Source organism: Anopheles gambiae, chromosome 3, assembly GCF_943734735.2.
Source record: "Anopheles gambiae chromosome 3, idAnoGambNW_F1_1, whole genome shotgun sequence".
Taxonomy (NCBI): domain Eukaryota; kingdom Metazoa; phylum Arthropoda; class Insecta; order Diptera; family Culicidae; genus Anopheles; species Anopheles gambiae.
This window is the reverse complement of record NC_064602.1, coordinates 14,066,019-14,082,942: the sequence shown is the minus strand read 5'-3', so window position 1 is coordinate 14,082,942 and position 16,924 is coordinate 14,066,019. Positions and strand designations below refer to the sequence as shown.

At 41.9% G+C, this 16,924-nt stretch overlaps 1 protein-coding gene across 13 annotated transcripts in view; it reads left to right on the top strand.

Annotated features, from left to right (window-relative positions):
* The window catches only part of LOC1275507 (semaphorin-1A), a 218,980-nt gene extending 205,952 nt beyond the window's left edge, over positions 1 to 13,028 (top strand). For 9 of the 13 annotated variants that reach the window (XM_061662575.1, XM_061662577.1, XM_061662580.1 and 6 more), the window contains 7 exons: positions 72 to 363; positions 446 to 614; positions 697 to 774; positions 1,572 to 1,625; positions 3,316 to 3,378; positions 3,495 to 3,564; positions 3,648 to 3,997. In XM_061662575.1, the coding sequence (XP_061518559.1) occupies positions 72 to 363; positions 446 to 614; positions 697 to 774; positions 1,572 to 1,625; positions 3,316 to 3,327 (605 nt within the window). In that variant the 3' untranslated portion in view covers positions 3,328 to 3,378; positions 3,495 to 3,564; positions 3,648 to 3,997. Of the gene's footprint in view, positions 1 to 71; positions 364 to 445; positions 615 to 696; positions 775 to 1,571; positions 1,626 to 3,315; positions 3,379 to 3,481; positions 3,565 to 3,647 lie in introns of all 13 variants that reach the window. The other 4 variants (XM_061662586.1, XM_061662587.1, XM_061662579.1 and 1 more) reach the window with 3 other exon arrangements.
* The last annotated feature ends 3,896 nt before the right edge of the window (positions 13,029 to 16,924 follow it).

The window sequence follows — 16,924 nt, the reverse complement described above, 5'->3', positions numbered from 1 at the left end:
TTATCACTCTGTCACAATTTATGCCATTTAATGCGACCACTAAACCGCTAACAACTTCTCCACTTGCACAGACCTCGAGTACGATCCGCAACGTCCGTTCCGAGATCAGCCGGCCGATAAGATTCAGTTCAACTCGGAAAACTACAACGACAAGGGTCCGCAGATTACGCCCGACCTGATAAACGCCCAGTACACGGTCGAGACGCTCGTGATGGCCGTCCTGGCGGGGGCCATCTTTGCCCTGCTGGTCGGTTTCATTACCGGCTACTTCTGTGGCCGCCGGTGCCACAAGGACGAGGACGACAATCTGCCCTATCCGGACACTGAGTACGAATACTTCGAACAGCGCCAGAATGTTAACCGGTTAGTAGCGGCGGTGGACGATCAAGCAGTACGCACGGATCGGAAATGTGACTTATGAGCTTGCTTTTGCTGTTTTTTTTAGGATACAAGCCGAACCGAAGCTACTTCCACAGGTCGAAGAGGTGACATACGCCGAGCCTGTACTATTACCTCAGCCGTCTAGTCAGAATAAGATGCAACATTCGCCAAAAAATACGCTAAGAAAACCGATGGGCCATCACCATGGCGTCAACTCGGAAACGTTGTTCCAGGTAAGGATGTCGGGACGTGCGGTGGTGTTAGAAATGGTTGCTTACTCTACTAAAACACGCGCTCTATTTCCCTTTCTTGCAGTTCCAGCCGGACAACTACAACAATGCACGCGACAATTACCGAGGCCGTGACAACTTCGGTACACTGCGATCGCACCAGGTACGTTGCCAGGGCGTTGGTTGTCCAGCGGCCAAAGAGGATGATAGACTTGCAACGAAACATGTTATGCCCCTTTCATTAATCCCACCGGATCCGTATCCGAAGAGAGTTTCATGTTAGAATTTCCCTTGTTTCGATCCTTTCGGTTTCCATTTTCGAGATTTTTTGGTGCAAAAGTGCAGCTAGCATTTGAATGAAAAAAAAAAAAAAACCAACGCATCCTAAGCAAGCAAACAATGCCGGGAAGCTTATCGCGCAACTGCTTGCGCGTATGCGCACCAACGTGTACCAGCTTTTGCTCGCGGCTTGCGCGGCTACACGTGCAGCTTGCGCATCAGATCGCCTTGGCTGTTCGCACTGGCTGCGCGTACTTTTAGTTGGACAGTTTGTTTGCTAACAACAACAACAAAAATCTGCTCGCAGGGGACATCATTTCACATCATGCAAGAGCATAATAACACACTGAAAAGGAGGCGCATAAGAATATGATAAGAAAAGATGTTAGGAAGAGAACAGAGAAAAAATAATCAGCAAACACACACACACAGTAGTCAAACACATCACGAACCATACATACGTACACATCTGCGACCTTGGTAGAGGGTGAATATTCACCAATTTACGTTCCCCTTTTACCTCTCTTTTTCTCTTCGTCTCAACCTTCATTTTCGCGCTCTCTCTCTCCCCCTCTCTCTTTCTCTATCTATAACTCACTCACTGAAACTCTCTCTCTTCTTTCTTTTTTCTCTTTTCCCTGGTTTTTTCCGCTTTCCCTTCGCCAACCATTGTTCCAACAGGGTGATAATTATCGTCGCGGTGACGGATTTTCAACGACCAGAAGTGTCAAAAAAGTAGGTCCCGGACAAAGTGTTCCCAAGCGGTCCCCGATATTGTGTTGTTTTTATCTCTTACTTCCTTTTCAAACTAAACCGAAAAAAAAACAAAAAAAAGTATCACATTTCATAACACTACTTGTCTTGCCCCACCCGTCACACAGCTGCGAACTACACATACACACAATCTCACAAGAAACGTGTTTCCCAGCAACTGTGTTTTGGGAGTAGCACGGATTACGGTGACCTCTTTCGTTTGGCAGCGCTGCACTGTTGTGCAGTAGTGCGCATTTGTTCCGTTGTCCGTGTTGTTGTTGTTTTTTTCGTTGTTGTATTGGTTCTTTCCAACAAAGCCCCTTCCTTTGACCCACTACTCAGCTGTTTCCAAATTAATTCATCAAAGCGCTTTCCCATCTCCACCGATCCTCCACAGTTTTCATTCAATTTCATGCTCTCTGTGTCCATTTGTTCGTTCTCACAATTTGTTCGTTTCTTTCCGTTTTCTTTCCCCCATATGCATTTTGTACATTTTACAAAACAAAAAGAGAAATAACGCCCTCTGTTCCCGCATTGTTTTATTGTGCCCTTAAACTCTTAATAAGCATTGATTGAAAACCACGGTTGGAGGGTGTTCGTAATCGAATTTTCTTCATCGCTTTCCAAAAAAAAAAAGTTGTATGGTTTTAATTGTGTTGTGCTGTTGGTTATTAAGTATTTCGTTTCGTCCCGATCGCCCCTTTTCTTGTACGTTTGCTGTACTCGGTCGAAAGGGCGCTGCCGTTAATTTTGTGTTGATAATACGGGAAGTGGGGCCCTATTTTTTGCGTGTGTGCTCCATATGCTTTATAAGTGGAGAAAATAATTAAATAAGAATTGTGTAGCCCTGCCTGTTGTCGATCGTTGCTTGGCTTCTCTCGAGTGGGAATTAAAAGTTATTTTTTTTTTGTATTGATTTACTTTCAATGTTTTTCTGCATGATCTCAACATTGGCTCAACTGTTTTATAAACACAACCACAAAAATTCACACAATTTTGCTTCCGCACTTGTTCATGTTTAATATGTCACATGTTTAAAGCTAACTTTTACATTTTGAAAAACTTATTTTTGAATTAAATTTAAATTAAATCATCAATCATATGAAATTCCCACCAGAATCGGAATTTCGCTTTTGTACAAAATATGTTACTCCTGAGATTTTTTAAACCATGATCGCAATATATAACCGTAACGGAATGTCATCAATGAAATGTGCTTTGCTTTCTCGTAAAATACATTTCGCCTTCATTAGCAATTCCTCTTCTGCAGCAACTTCATCAGCATCAATCACCCATGTTCACACCCTGCTCCTCCCATCATCGAATGTTTATTCCACAGACTCGTTTAAGCAATCGCTATCATTATCGTTTTCTGTGTACGCTTTTTCTCTGTCTCTTTTTCTCTCTCTCTTTCTCCTTATCTCTATGTGTTTGTGTTTGCTTGTATCATCCGTCCAGTTTTACACTCTCTTGCTCGTGCAAAAAAATCGCTTTAGTCACAGCTCTGTTTCCCTGTTGGACAAAATTTATTTAAAAAAATGATCCTTTTCTCCATCGAATTCTAAATAGGAAAAATACATACAAACAGTGTGATTCCTACACGATTTGTGCCCCACGCAATGCCTCGTGAACGGTATGTGCTAATGTGTGCCCTTTCGCCTTGTGTTTGCAGGTATATCTTTGAGACGGAAACGGGGCGGCTGAGACCAGCCAGGGACTGATCAATCAAAATATGGTAAATATTCTATCTCGCACTGGTCGCGATCGGGCGACGGTCGGTTAAAAAGCGTACCACCGCCGATCCGCCGAAGGGTAGTGAAAGTATAATTAAAAAATAGCATTTCTACATAGGTCCTTAACTCAAACACTCGTAATAGAAGTCTCGGCCGTATGAAAAGGCAGCCGCCCCGGCATGGTATGGGTAAGTTGTTGCGCCACACCCTTTCCATTCCACTAAAACTGCTGTATGCTAATTGTACACACTCTCGTTTTGCACATTCGCAGTAACACAACATCGTTCCGACAGTCCACACCATTCCAGCTCCGGATCTTCCCCCGTCATGTCCAACAGTAGCTCTAGCCCTGCGCCCCCATCCAGCAGTCCCAGCCCGCAGGAGAGCCCCAAGAACTGCAGCTACATCTACCGGGATTGATTAAGACACGTGCCCCAGCAGCAGCAGCAGCAACAGCAGCAGCAACGACATCCTGCAGCGACGACGAGCCTGTCCTATCCGGCACTCGTCGTGCTCAACAGTGACGCCGCGGCTGGTGGCGACGGTGGTATACTTTACCCTTCTGACAGCAACAACGGTGGCGGTGCCGTGCCGGCCGGCCCAACCACCCCACAGCCCAACTACACACTCTGCTACCCCACTCACTATCCTTCCACTTCTGCGGGCGCTGGCAGCTCGTACTCTCCCGGCCCGTCCGCCGCCGCTGCCGCCTATCAACCGGTCGCCTCGATGCCACGGTCCGCCTCGCCGCTCGCCAGCAGTTCGCGCATCCACACGCACCACCTGCTGAACAGCACCAACAGCAGCGGCAACGATACGACCAAAAAGCTGAACCGGCTCTCCACCTCCTCCTCGCTATCGATCATCACACCACCAGCGACACCGAAGCGACCGTCCGGGGGAGGCGCTGGCCACCACAGGACGGTGGCCGGCCCGACCGGATCGACCGGCCGGCTCAAGATGGCACTCGGCACCTCGCTGGCCCAAAACTTTAACCAAAAGCTAGCGAACCTGAACGACAAGTGGAACGATTTCAGCTTCCTGCTGCTCAAAGGGGCCGGCGCGTCGTCCGGTGCCGGCGGGCCGGCGGCGGCCAGCAGCAGCAATGGCAGTGGCCCGTCCGGCCGGCCGAACGTGCGGCACGATTCGTACCACTCGATCGAGTCCGCCGTCACCTGTACGGCGGCCGACTTTGAGGCGGGCAACTTCTATCACCGCGCGGAAAGCGAATCGGAAAGCAATCAGGAGTTCCGGAGCGCTACTGCCACCGCCGCCGGTCAGCAGCGCGCGGTGCGTGAACCGTCCAGTGCTGCTGGCCGGCTGCTGGGTGGTGGGGCGAGTCGATCGCGCGAACAGCGCCCGCGCAAACCGCGCCTGCGCTCCTCTCGGCGCAACAGTGCCAGCGGCGATCCGAAAGAGTTCGACATGCTTGTCCTGAAGCCGATCGACACGGGAGAGGATGATAATGAGAGTTTTTAGAGCCGGTTGTCCGTTTGAAGTCCGTTTCTTGTAAAATAGATTAAAAAGGAAGGGAAAGGAAGGGTGCGCACGTACAAAACACGGTGATTGCAACAAATGGGCGACTCGATGATGGGATGGGGCAAGCGAGTGGAAAATCCTTAACTAGATATGTACATAGAGCGTGTGTATGTGTGTGTGCGTTTTGCTTCGTTTAGTTTCCTTAGAGGGTATTGAAAAGGGATGATTAGTTTCTTATCGTTACGGCGAGGAAAAACATCCCACACCTCCACAAATAGGGGAGTTTGGGTTTGAGTTTTCTGTTTTGTTTCGCAAACCAGTGTTTATAAGCGCTGGGAGATCGTACTGTAGAAATATTACTTCTAAGAGGAAACACACAGGTCAATAGTTTACTCTAATAAGTGCTCTAAGGGAGGTAGTTTCCGTTCCGTTGATTTCACGCGATTTCTTTTGCGGGTGGGGCGAACACACACTATTAAACACTCCCTGCTTGTTGAGTCTGATTAACACTATACCAAAACATGGAACATGAAGGAACAGTAAAATGAAACAGACTGTGTCCGGTGACAAATTCACATACTCTGGTTAAAAAAACATAATCATTTAAAACTGCCATGCTTTCTTCGACAATGATTTCTGTTTAGTTAATTGTATGCCCCTCGAACGAGCGCAGTGAAAACGGGACGGGGCTTTATTTTGTTTTATTTAGTTTTGTATCCAAATTTAATACAACATTAATTCACACACCTAAACGCGCAGTTGTGATTTCCGTCCGCGATAAAAAGGAAAAAAGTGCAGCGCGAAACAAACAAAAAAAAAAAAAAGACAAAGGAACGTAAAAGTTGGTTGCAATATGCTGCGCAGTGACAAAACGGGGCATTAGAAGTAAGGGCGGATGTAAACAGTTAGGAAAAACAAAATTACCTTCGTACACCCATCCCAGCAGTGATGGCGGTTTGGTTGGGAATATTTTTATGTTGTTAAATTTGCCATTGGCGTTTGATTTTTCTTTTTGGTGAAAACTTTTAAAAAATTACAGAATCTCAGTAATAACGTTTGAAATTAAGTGGAAAGACTGCACGGTAGTATGAAATGAAACATTTGTGAAGAGAGGATACGCGTTAATTCAGGGTGAAAAAGAAGAGTTATTCTCTTCATTTACTTTCAAGGCAAGTGATCCGCTTTTATTAATTTTCGAATTTATTAGTTCTTTCTCGTTTAGGCAAATCAAATTGGAACAAATTGGAATTATCTGTTTTGCTTTCTTTTGCTTACAGCACAAAATCAATGAACTGGTTTTTTGAAATAGTCGATTTTCTTTTAAACGTTAAGTACCATCCACGTCTCCTTTAAATTCATATTTATTGAATAGACAGTATAGAATAAATAGTATTTTTTTGTATGAAAAAGAAATGGTTTATACATTATTTGATCTTTGTATTTAGTTTATTGATTCTCTGTTTGTTGTTTTATTTAATTAGTTTTTTATCTTATTTTTCTTTCGTTGTCAGCACTTTGTTTCCTTTTTTGCAGATCTTTCTCTCACAATGCCCCATCATCGAGAGGCCCATCGGCTGCACGGGCTTTGTACGTGTTGCAGTTCAGTAAAGCGGTGTGCCCAAATCCACAAGTGCAAGTGTCGAAGGAAGGGCCACGCGTACCGTATACCCGTTAACTATAGGAACAAAACTAACCAAACTACTGAAACGATCCACACGCACACACAAGTCAATTCCAAAACTAATTCTGTCACAGTGACAGGGAGAGTGAGCGATAGCCGTACGGCTAGATTTCCTTTTTGCGCCGTTGGGGCTTCATTCATGCGTAAGGGCTCCAAACGGGGAGGGCAAAAGAACTACGTTTGGACAGCACACCGGGGGAAGCACGGAAGCGAAATGAGGAAGTACGCAAGGTGTTTTCTCCTTGCACCACAGAAGCAGCAGCAGCAGCAGCATATAATTATACATATATATATAAATATACATACAGATAGGATTTAATCATAGGTAGTTACACTAGCAAATAGCCACCATATAAGCCTAGTCACATACAGAAAAAAGAAAGAAAAACGTTACATCTTTTTGCTCGAGTAGACAAATTTCCAAATAACAAACACACTTACAAACAAACAAACATTCTTCATGCAGGTAGTAGTGTAAATAATGCTAATTATTATATAGGCCCGCAATTGAAACGTGAAGGAGAGGAAAAATCCATACGACAAAATCAGTAGTCCGGCGGGGGTTTATGCGATAATAGTAATTTAGAGGTTTAGAGGTACTAGCGACTAGTAGAGGCAAAACAGTAGTGGCCCCAATTCTGCTCATTTATTTATAAAAAAAAACACGACAACAACACACACACACAAAATGTACTAACCAAAAAACAAAACAAATTCCAACCTTCATACGTGCGCGGTAGTGTAGAGCGATCTAACAAATTGAAGATTCGAAATCGATAAAAGAAAAGAAAGCGTAAAAGTACGAGAGAGTCGAATCGAAAGACAGTCGTATTTGCCTAAAACGGTGCGCAAAAAGGGAAACAGCAAAAGAAAGTAAACATTACAACACACAACAAACACACACACACACGTTAACGCCCGTTACGTTATCTTCCAAAAAACTCACGATCCCAGCACACGGCGTAGGCGATAAGGGCGGATGAATCTGAAGCGGGGAGTGTGTGTGAGTACTACACATACAGAAGAAGAAGGAGAAGACGGAGAAGAAGAAGAAGAAGAAGAAGAAGAAGAAGAAGAAGAAGAAGAAGAAGAAGAAGAAGAAGAAGAAGAAGAAGAAGAAGAAGAAGAAGAAGAAGAAGAAGAAAAATAATCTTGAAGAAAGCATCCAGAACCGTAAAAGACTGACATTAAACACTCTCACACGCATATACACGCAGACACTAACAAAAGCGGAAGGAAAAAAGTGCAACGGTAAAGAAAAAAACCAGAAAGAGCAAAACCACACATCCAGCAAACACTGAACAGTGCGTGTGTGCCCTCGATTGCACTGCGATGTACGAGAAAAGAGGGTGAAAAAGGCGTTACAAAAAAAAAACATCCAACAAGGTATGTTGTACATAGAGTTTGTTTCATTCACCTTTTTGCAAACCCAATTCCATTTAACGGGGTAAAACACAAAACACAAAAGCCGAGAGAAAGGAAAGAAAAAGGTTACAAAAATTTTGAAAACGTTTGAATGTGAGCTTTGAGTTACAAGTTTCCGGGAGCGAGAGTGGAGAGGAGGGATTCGGTTTTGTTTGAAGTATCTGTCGAACTGAGTAAAGGGCGAAGAAGAGCAACTAGAGCAAGCGTTTTTGTCTAGCGAGGGCGTCAACAAATGCGGGGCGCGAAAAAAAAAACAGTTGTAAAAAGTACAAAACCTATTAAACACAGCCACATTGAGACGCGGCAGCACTTGAGGGCGCGTGTCGTTGCGAGTTTGTACTTCAAACCAGTAAGGAAAGTTACTGAAACACGTTGAATTACGAGGAGGGAAACCGGAAAACAAATTAAAGCTTCCTATCGATACTGCCTGGTCCTGGTTGGATGGATTTTCTCCCCCCGCAAGGCGCCCTTACCGCGGGTGCTTTTTCAGTTAAATGGATGGAATGGTTTTAATAAGTACGTTCCCTTTATTTTACTATGCAAAACCTAAATTTTGATTCCTTGAAAACGCAAAAGTCGCGAAAAGTAACTTCGGTTTACAGGTTTTAGTGTGTAATAGCGTAATGTGAGTTCAAATCAAGTTATCAAGCTTAAAAAGAAAGAGAGGAAATGGTACGATAAAGGGTACGATAAGCCATTTAGAGCGATTATGTTTTCACCTTTTCTGTTCCAATTGGTCCCAACTATTTGCTGTAAATAAGATATTTCTATTTAAACCAACAAAAAAAAACACGAAACTTGCACATGCAAATTTACACATTTAAAGTAATATAACGATCCCTTAAGAAGAAATGAAAAAAACATTATTCTCATAATTACTCACGATAATACCCCATCCCATTTTCCCCACCCCACACACACATCAGTGCAGAGAATTGTTACTGTTGTCTTTTTTCGATTTTATACTATTATTAAAAATTAGTTACGAAAAGATACGCTTGCGATAGACTTTTATTTGCGTGCGCCCGCTTGTGTGTGTGTGTGAAAGTGCGAACGAAAAGGGGAAAAAAGATGTGTTAAGGAAAGTGAATGAAGAAAGGAAAAGAAACAATTGTATCATAGAACAAGAAAAGAAAACAAACACACAGAGCGACATACAACAAACACACACACACACATTTAATTGATAATAATAGTAATAGTGGATAACTCGTTTGCTAGTTTTTTGGTAGTGCCGTTTCCGTTTTTGCATAGCCTTTAACGAAATAGATTTAAAATCTTTACTTTTTTGGCCGCCCGCCCCAAACAAACCGGCTGATGAGGAGGGGAAGGATCACGATGGATCACGCAAAGCAGCCCAAAACTGGGCAGTAGAGCTTTCCCTTTGTGTGTGTGCGATCCTCGCGGAACGGTCGGAAGCGATGATACCTACTTACACTTACTTAACTCATATATTCATATACATAGATAAATTAACTACTTTAAGCAGAATGGTGGGCTGAATCTCGGAGCTGTGGCCACCAGCACGTGGCGAGAGAAAGATAGAGAAAGTGGAGCGGATGGTTACGAGCAGTTCTTACCCGTTTTTACAACATTGATGGTGGACCATTTGTTGCTTTGCACAAACACTCCTTCATTGCAAACTACGTGCGATGAGCAAGCGAACGCACTCATTCCATATTGGGCCTACAAAGGGGCACTCTGCTCGTGAATGGCGAGCAGCACGCACAGAAGATCGTCAATTGTATCACGATCGCGTGCGAAAACCGCCAACGGGCAATTAAAAAGAATCTGTATTTATGATAATAACGCTCCTCCGAGCTACTACTAACACAACTAAACAGTTCAACAAACACTCTGTCACTTGCTATTTGCGTACTACACGCGTAGAGTCTAAAAACATGCTGCCATACGTATTGATACAGCTCCCTAATGTATTGTGCTGCTTACTATACCTGCTGCCAATGCCACGTGTATAGAGAACAGGGCAGGGGAAAGTTCGCTCGAAAGTTGCATTATGTTTTGATGGGGGGTTTTCATTCCTTTTGTTTTCTCAATCACACTCCAATACACACACACACAAACACTCTCAGTATTATGCAAGGGATCGGACGTGAACCTCGATCAATCCCATCCCTTGTGGTTGAGCACGCGCTCGATTCTATTCTTTCTATTCCCCGTTTTATCAAGCTCTCCACAGTCGACAGTCACGCAACTGAAACGTCCTTCACTTACCCACAAGAACATTCGCAACTTATTCACTCAACACTGTATAAAGGCGTGAAGTAGTAGTAGCATGAATTTTGCAAATATTTAAAGATTTGAAGATGAAGTGAGGTGTCATTGCATTTATTCACCCACTTTCCCATTCACGTGCACATGAAACACACGACACACACACACACAAACGCCACAGGCAAACAAGCCAACAAGAGTCCTAACGTCCGTCACTCAAAGGGAAAGAAGAAGTAAAAGAAGAGAGTGAGAGAGAGAAAGAGAGAAAGAGAAAAAGGGAGAAAGAAAGAAAGAGAAACAAAGAGAAAGAGAGAGAGAGAGAAAGAGAGAAAGAAAGAAAAAAAAGAGGGAAAGAGAGAAAGAGAGAGAGAGAGAGAGAGAGAGAAAGAAAGAGAAAGAGAGAGAGAGAGAAAGAGAGATAAACTATAATTTACATTTCATTTTCCACTTTTAAACAGTGTGTGAAAACACAACAATAAACAACAAAGAGAAGAATAAAGAATAATAAACAAGAGAAAAGAAAAGAAAAGAAAGAACACATAGCACAGACAAGAAACAGTACGAACAGTTTTATAACACTAAAAGTCTCCATCAAATATGTGTTAAAAGCTCTCTCTCTCTCTCTCTCTCTCTCTCTCTCTCTTTCCTTCTCTCTCTCTCTCACTCTATCTCTCTCTCTCTCTTTCCTTCTCTCTCTCTCACTCTCTCTCTCTCTCTCTCTATCTGTCTCTCTCTCTCTATCTCTCTCTCTCTCTCTTTCCCACCCTTCCCCTCTGTTTTCTTTCTTGGTACGAAAGGTGTGAAAAGTAATGGCAAAAAAGGGTAAAGAACTGCAAAGCGAAGGAGCAGTAAGTTTAAACTAATATGTAAAGTAATAAACGCTACCGACAAACATTAACGAAACCTCATCGCATACATCCCTTCACTAGCAACATACAATTTCTTTTTCCCAAACCACACTCACATTCAGAAAGTGTTAAAGAATGGGAGTAATACAGACAAAAAAAAACCATAAAAAGAAAAATGGCCGCAAATCTTTAATATACAACACAAAACACACACAAACATATTAACTTAGTATTTGAATAATGATTACGAGACCAAGAAAAAGCCAGTGGGGAGGTATCCAGAAAAGAAAGAACGAAAGAATGAAAGAGTAAAAATAAATTAATTAAGTTTTCGCTTATTGCTTGTAAGAATTAAGAAGTACGTAATAATCGAATTGCAAACAGATGATAATGGGGAAAAGAAAAGAAATGTTACGAGCAAAAAAGAGAGAGAGAAAGCGACAAAGGAAACAGTTAAACAGTTGATAAAAGAAAGGAACGAACAAAAACAAACCCACAAACTGAAAATCAAGGATAAAAAAAAACTGAAATGAAAGAGGAATACCGAAGAGAACGAAAGAGTGGAAGCTTTTGAACTGTGATGGCCTTCCCGGGCATTCGCTTACTCCTCTTTCTCTGATACACGGATGGTGTCGGTTTTTTGTGTGAAATCTGACGTGTTTCTGTTTGTTTGTTTGGACCGCAAAAAGTTGCACAATTCGAACATGGAAAAAGGTGTTGATTAAAGAACAAAAAAACCGATTAAAACAGTAACACACAAAAAATGTAAAAAAGAAAGGAAAAAAATGAACAACAAAACCCAGAACACACAAGTGAAACAACACACACACACAGTTAAATAGTTATTAAAAAGCAGAACAAAAAAGAGAAAGATTAAAACGCTGCGTAAAAAACATCCTTTGCGAGTGTATTCAGAAACAGAGAAGAACAAAACAAAACAAAAACAAAAAGAAAGAAAAAGTACATACGTAATTTGCGTTATAGTGTGCGTTATCAGTTCAGAACATGATGAAAACATTAGACAAAAGAAGTGCTCAAAGAATGCGAAAGAAAAGCAAAAAGAGAAAAATAAAGCATTAAAAGAAGCAAATGAACAAAAAGTTATAAAGCAACACAATTCTAACAGCCATCCGTTTAGAAAGTGGTTTGACGAGAAAAAGTGGTGAAGAACAGTGTGATCAATTCGGCTGGTCAAACGGTTACTGTACACACAAAACATACACCTTTGTAGAGCATTACTTACGTTTTAGTCTTCTGCCTACCAATTTAAGCGATAAGGAAACACATTCCCCCTATTAGGAATAGACACACCGCATACGTACTCGTACGTTGAATTTAGCTTGACTGCCTTTGCGATGCAAACACTATTGTTTAACAGTCTAGAGAGACAGGCGACCCGCAGCGACCTACCTGTTGACGGAGCTTATCTGCTTGCACTACTTACACTTTCGTTACGGTCTTGCTTGGTCTGGTCTGTCAATGCGCACAAGTGCAACACACACACACACTGTAACGGTTATCGCCTTCCGTTGCGAGAAACTTTAATTTACTTTTTGAATGTCTTAAGCCTATACTCTCATTTCCCCATTTTTCGCGCACACTCAGACATACAAACACATACAATAGGAACACGGCTTCAGCACGGCAAAAACTGAACTGAACAGTGAGTGGGAAAATAAAACTATCTAAGAAGAACTGACACACCGACACAGAAACAGAAATGCTACACGTTTGTTACGTCTAGATCGCTTCACCTAGACTTAGCGAGCCATTGCAAGCAGTTGCATAAACGAAAATTAAACACTACCAACCAAGGTGGTGGTGCGTAGTGTTGTTTCCATACAGCCACTGTTGAGCAAAAGGAATAAAGCGAATCCACGACAACAACAAAAAAAAAGGAAAATTGATCCATAACTGAGCCGCAGTGATCATGGGTGGAAAGGGAGAGTGAAGCTTAACGACATAAAATAAGGAAGGAGCGAGGGGAAAAAACAAAACAAAACCAGAACGAGGAGAGGAAGATAACAAATGTCGAATGGGTGCGATGGAGGAAACAAAGCAAAACCAACCAACAAACAAACAAACAAAAATATCGCTACAACAGACAACAGGCAAAACTAGAAAAATGTAAACATCTTTGAAAATTAGAAATAAAAAGAGAAATGAAAAATTAAACAACAAAAAAATATTTAAAAATCAAACAAGTGTAGCTTTTTATTGTCTTGTTTTTTTCTTCTTCTTCTGTGTTAGAGATTCCCTGTGTTGTTTTTATATTTTTTATGATTTTTAAACCTATTTTTTCCCTTAAAATCAGAAACATTTATCATTAAACAGGTTTCCTTACATTTATAACTATTTTCTATGTAATTATCAACTCGGTAAACTCGGAAAACGGCTAAATAATCGTGACACAAACCCTAAACCTTAAGAAAGGGCGACAACCAAACAATCATGAGAAACCCTGTAACTTAAAAATCTACCAACACTATGCAATCAGTCATTTTGCTCGCTCTCTCTCCTTTCGTATGATAAGAGCATTTGATAAGCGCCCAATAAGAGAGAGGAGCGCTAGATCTTTTCACACTAGCGAGAGCGAGACATGGTGAGAGTGTGGATCAACAACCCAAGCGAATCAACACGCTCGAAAGCAGCAAGGAAAGTAGAAATGAAGTAGCCTTCTACTTCCCTTCTACTTTTGTTGCTTAAAATCAGAAGAATGTAGAAATCATGTGGGTTCCAGGAAAGAGCAAAAAACGAGCTCTTGAGTGTACACACACACGCACACGCGACGACTCACGCTTACGTTCTTGTTCTACGCCCCTACCCCTTCTCACTCGCCCCACAGATCTATTTTTAGATCATCACACTTCCATCGATGGCGGTCGATGTGACGATGTGTGTCGTCGCGTGTGTGTTGTCGATATGGTCAGAAAAACTTTTTCTTCACACCAAATCTCTGACATGGAGCGTCGGCGTACCGATTGAACCATCGCGACTTTGATCAGTGCGCGCGGTTAAAACGACCTTTTGTATTGTGTTGTACGTAGCGTGCGCGCCAAAATTTTAAGAGTGCGCGGAGAGTGAATGTGGTTTTTGGGGGTGGGGGAATGAGATACAGAGACAAATTTCGCTGCACATTAACACATACATTCTCACTGCACGGGTTGAACTGCGAATGCTCAGTTCTGAGAGAATATACTCGAGCGCTCGCGCATGAGTGCAAGCAAGCGCGGTATAGAGGATAGAGGGAGACAAATGATTATTTTGCTCCAAGCTTTCTACTTTTGTCCCGTTGGGTGGTTTGGATGATCTCCTGTTACGATGCCTGGTATTTTGGTCCGCGCTAGTAGCGTTTCGATTGGTCGCAGCGGAAGGAGAGAGAGAAAGGATGCACACTCCGCCCGTCATCTTTCCTCTCCCATGATAAGAGCTTGTGATAAGCGCCCAATAAGAGAGAGGAGCGTTAGATCTTCTCACACTAGCGAGAGCGAGACATGGTGAGAGTGTGGATCGATAGAGCTACCTCCTGATTTGGATGATGTTACTGTTACGACGCCTGGTATTTTGGTCCGCGCTAGGTGCGTTTCGATTGATCGCAGCATCCCACAAAGGCAGCGGAAGGAGAGAGAGAGAGAGAGAGAGAGAGAGAGAGAGAGAGAGAAAGGATACTTACACGTGTTAAACGCGCAATAAGAGAGAGGAACTTTATATATTCTCACACTAGTGAGAGCGAGACATGGTGAGAGTGTGGATCGATAGTCAGCGCCTACACGTATGGTCCAAAATAACGGAAGTCATACAAAATCATGAAGAAGCAGAGCCCTTTTGTTCCAGTGTCCTTCCGAAGTATACCGAGCCGATCCGAATAGTTGTGTTCGTTAAACATGTATGCGTATCATGTAGCTCAAGTTGTACTGCTTACCTGCCGCTGTGATACCGAGCGAGACGCATAGACAACGCGTCTAGTGGACATGTGTAGCCGTGAGGAAACGTTTAGGAAAAATGGGTGCCATACACGTAGTTTTATGTGACACTAGTTAAGTTTGTTTCACTTTGTCGTATTTTTCGCATTTCGTTGTTTTCTAATGTTGCCATCGATTGCACCGCCGGGCGAGGGATCCGGCTTCCACGGCTACAACGGAGAAACTTTCCAAGCCTTTCCAAGCCGAAATACTCTTCGTCATCTCGGGAGCCTATGCTTGTGGAAGGGGGATCTTTCCCTTGTTGAGATTTTCGGGGTTATCTCATCTGACACCAGCTTGAGCCGCCTTTATACACTAAAAATGTTTCCACTTTTCTCCCGATACTGATCCAACCCATTCCTAACCCGGTTGTTCCTAACTCTAATCGCACCTCCCAGGTCCGAGTTTTTTACAAGCTCTAAGAGATTTTAAAGTTCCCACAAGATATTAATATAAACGCTAATCGCTGGTTTCCTAAAATCCAAATCCTAATAAAAATAACCAGTTTCCAACGTCAAGAATACGGTACGGCTGTATTTTACAGCACGAAATACTTTGGGTAATTTTGTTCTAAAAACCTTTTCGAGGACATTTCATCATCCTGTGCTATAAATTATTGTGCAATTTTCCCGCCTGCTTCGCTACTATTCAGGTTATAGCAATTTTTATAACAGCAAGGACAAGGAATAGGGATACTCTTTAGCGATGTTAGCGCCAAAAGGACAAGAACAATGTTGGACGAATGTGAACATCGGTGAACATTTGTAAAGTTCTACGTATCCTGTTTTATAGCGCACTAAGTTGCATTGAATCCTTAAAAAATATCCCTTACATATTTAGTACAATGCATCTTTTAGTCAATGTTAAAACCATAAGAGTAGGATGAATCATTTCACAATGATGAATCATTTTTCTCCATGAAATTTGAATAAAAATTAGTAGATTTGAGGTTTTTAAATTTCAAAATCACAGTTTTACGTTTCTACCACATATTTATTCTCAATTACAATTTGAGATTTCCACCTCAATTTTAAAGCTTTTTACATTCACCAGTAAAGACATATAATTGTATCGAAAAATAATTAAACCAGAGGAATGATGCTAATAAATTCAGTATAAATTCAGGTTTTGAGCCGGCATTGTATTTCACCAATCATGCTTGAGTCGGGGTTTCGAATTGGAATTTCAACATTCTGGGTAAGCTTGTAATCAGATCTATGCCAAAAGGTATCAGAAGAAGAGGGCCATATTCTGATAGGAATTTGCTGGGATAATTAGATAGATAGTGAGTTAGACAGTTACTTAGGAGGCTCAAGAGTCTAGTTATTTAAAAGATTTTTTATTTTATTTTAGAGCGAAATATTAATAAGTTCATGCGGTTTTCTTTGCGAAATTTGAGGCTTTATTGTAGCAATTTGGCAATACATTCAATGTTAAAAATAGTTTCTGTCCTTTAATACTACTTTTTATTATCTTTTTGGTAATGTACGGTTTTCATCGCGAAACAAGGTTGACTGTTTGGACACTCTCCACGCGACATTTATAATACAACAAGAAATTCAAATAATATGCACATCAAATGAATCACACCTGTTTAATCTTACTCTCTGCAACAGGAAGATAGAATACACAAGTGTTTATATGCGAACATTAAACGAACAGAACCAATAAGATTCTACCTTCTGAGAAATGTTATGCCACAATTACAAATACCAACAGGACATCAGATTTATTTGTTTTCATTATCTGATTGTGAATTTATAAGTCTCACAACACTATTAACGTCTGTTCCTGTCCTAGTTTTCCCCCACACGTTACTCAATAACATTGTATAGGCATGGTAATATTATAATGTCTGCGCTTGAATAACCATTTAAATTAAATTAAGCTTGCACGATCCGCAACCTTTGTTTACATT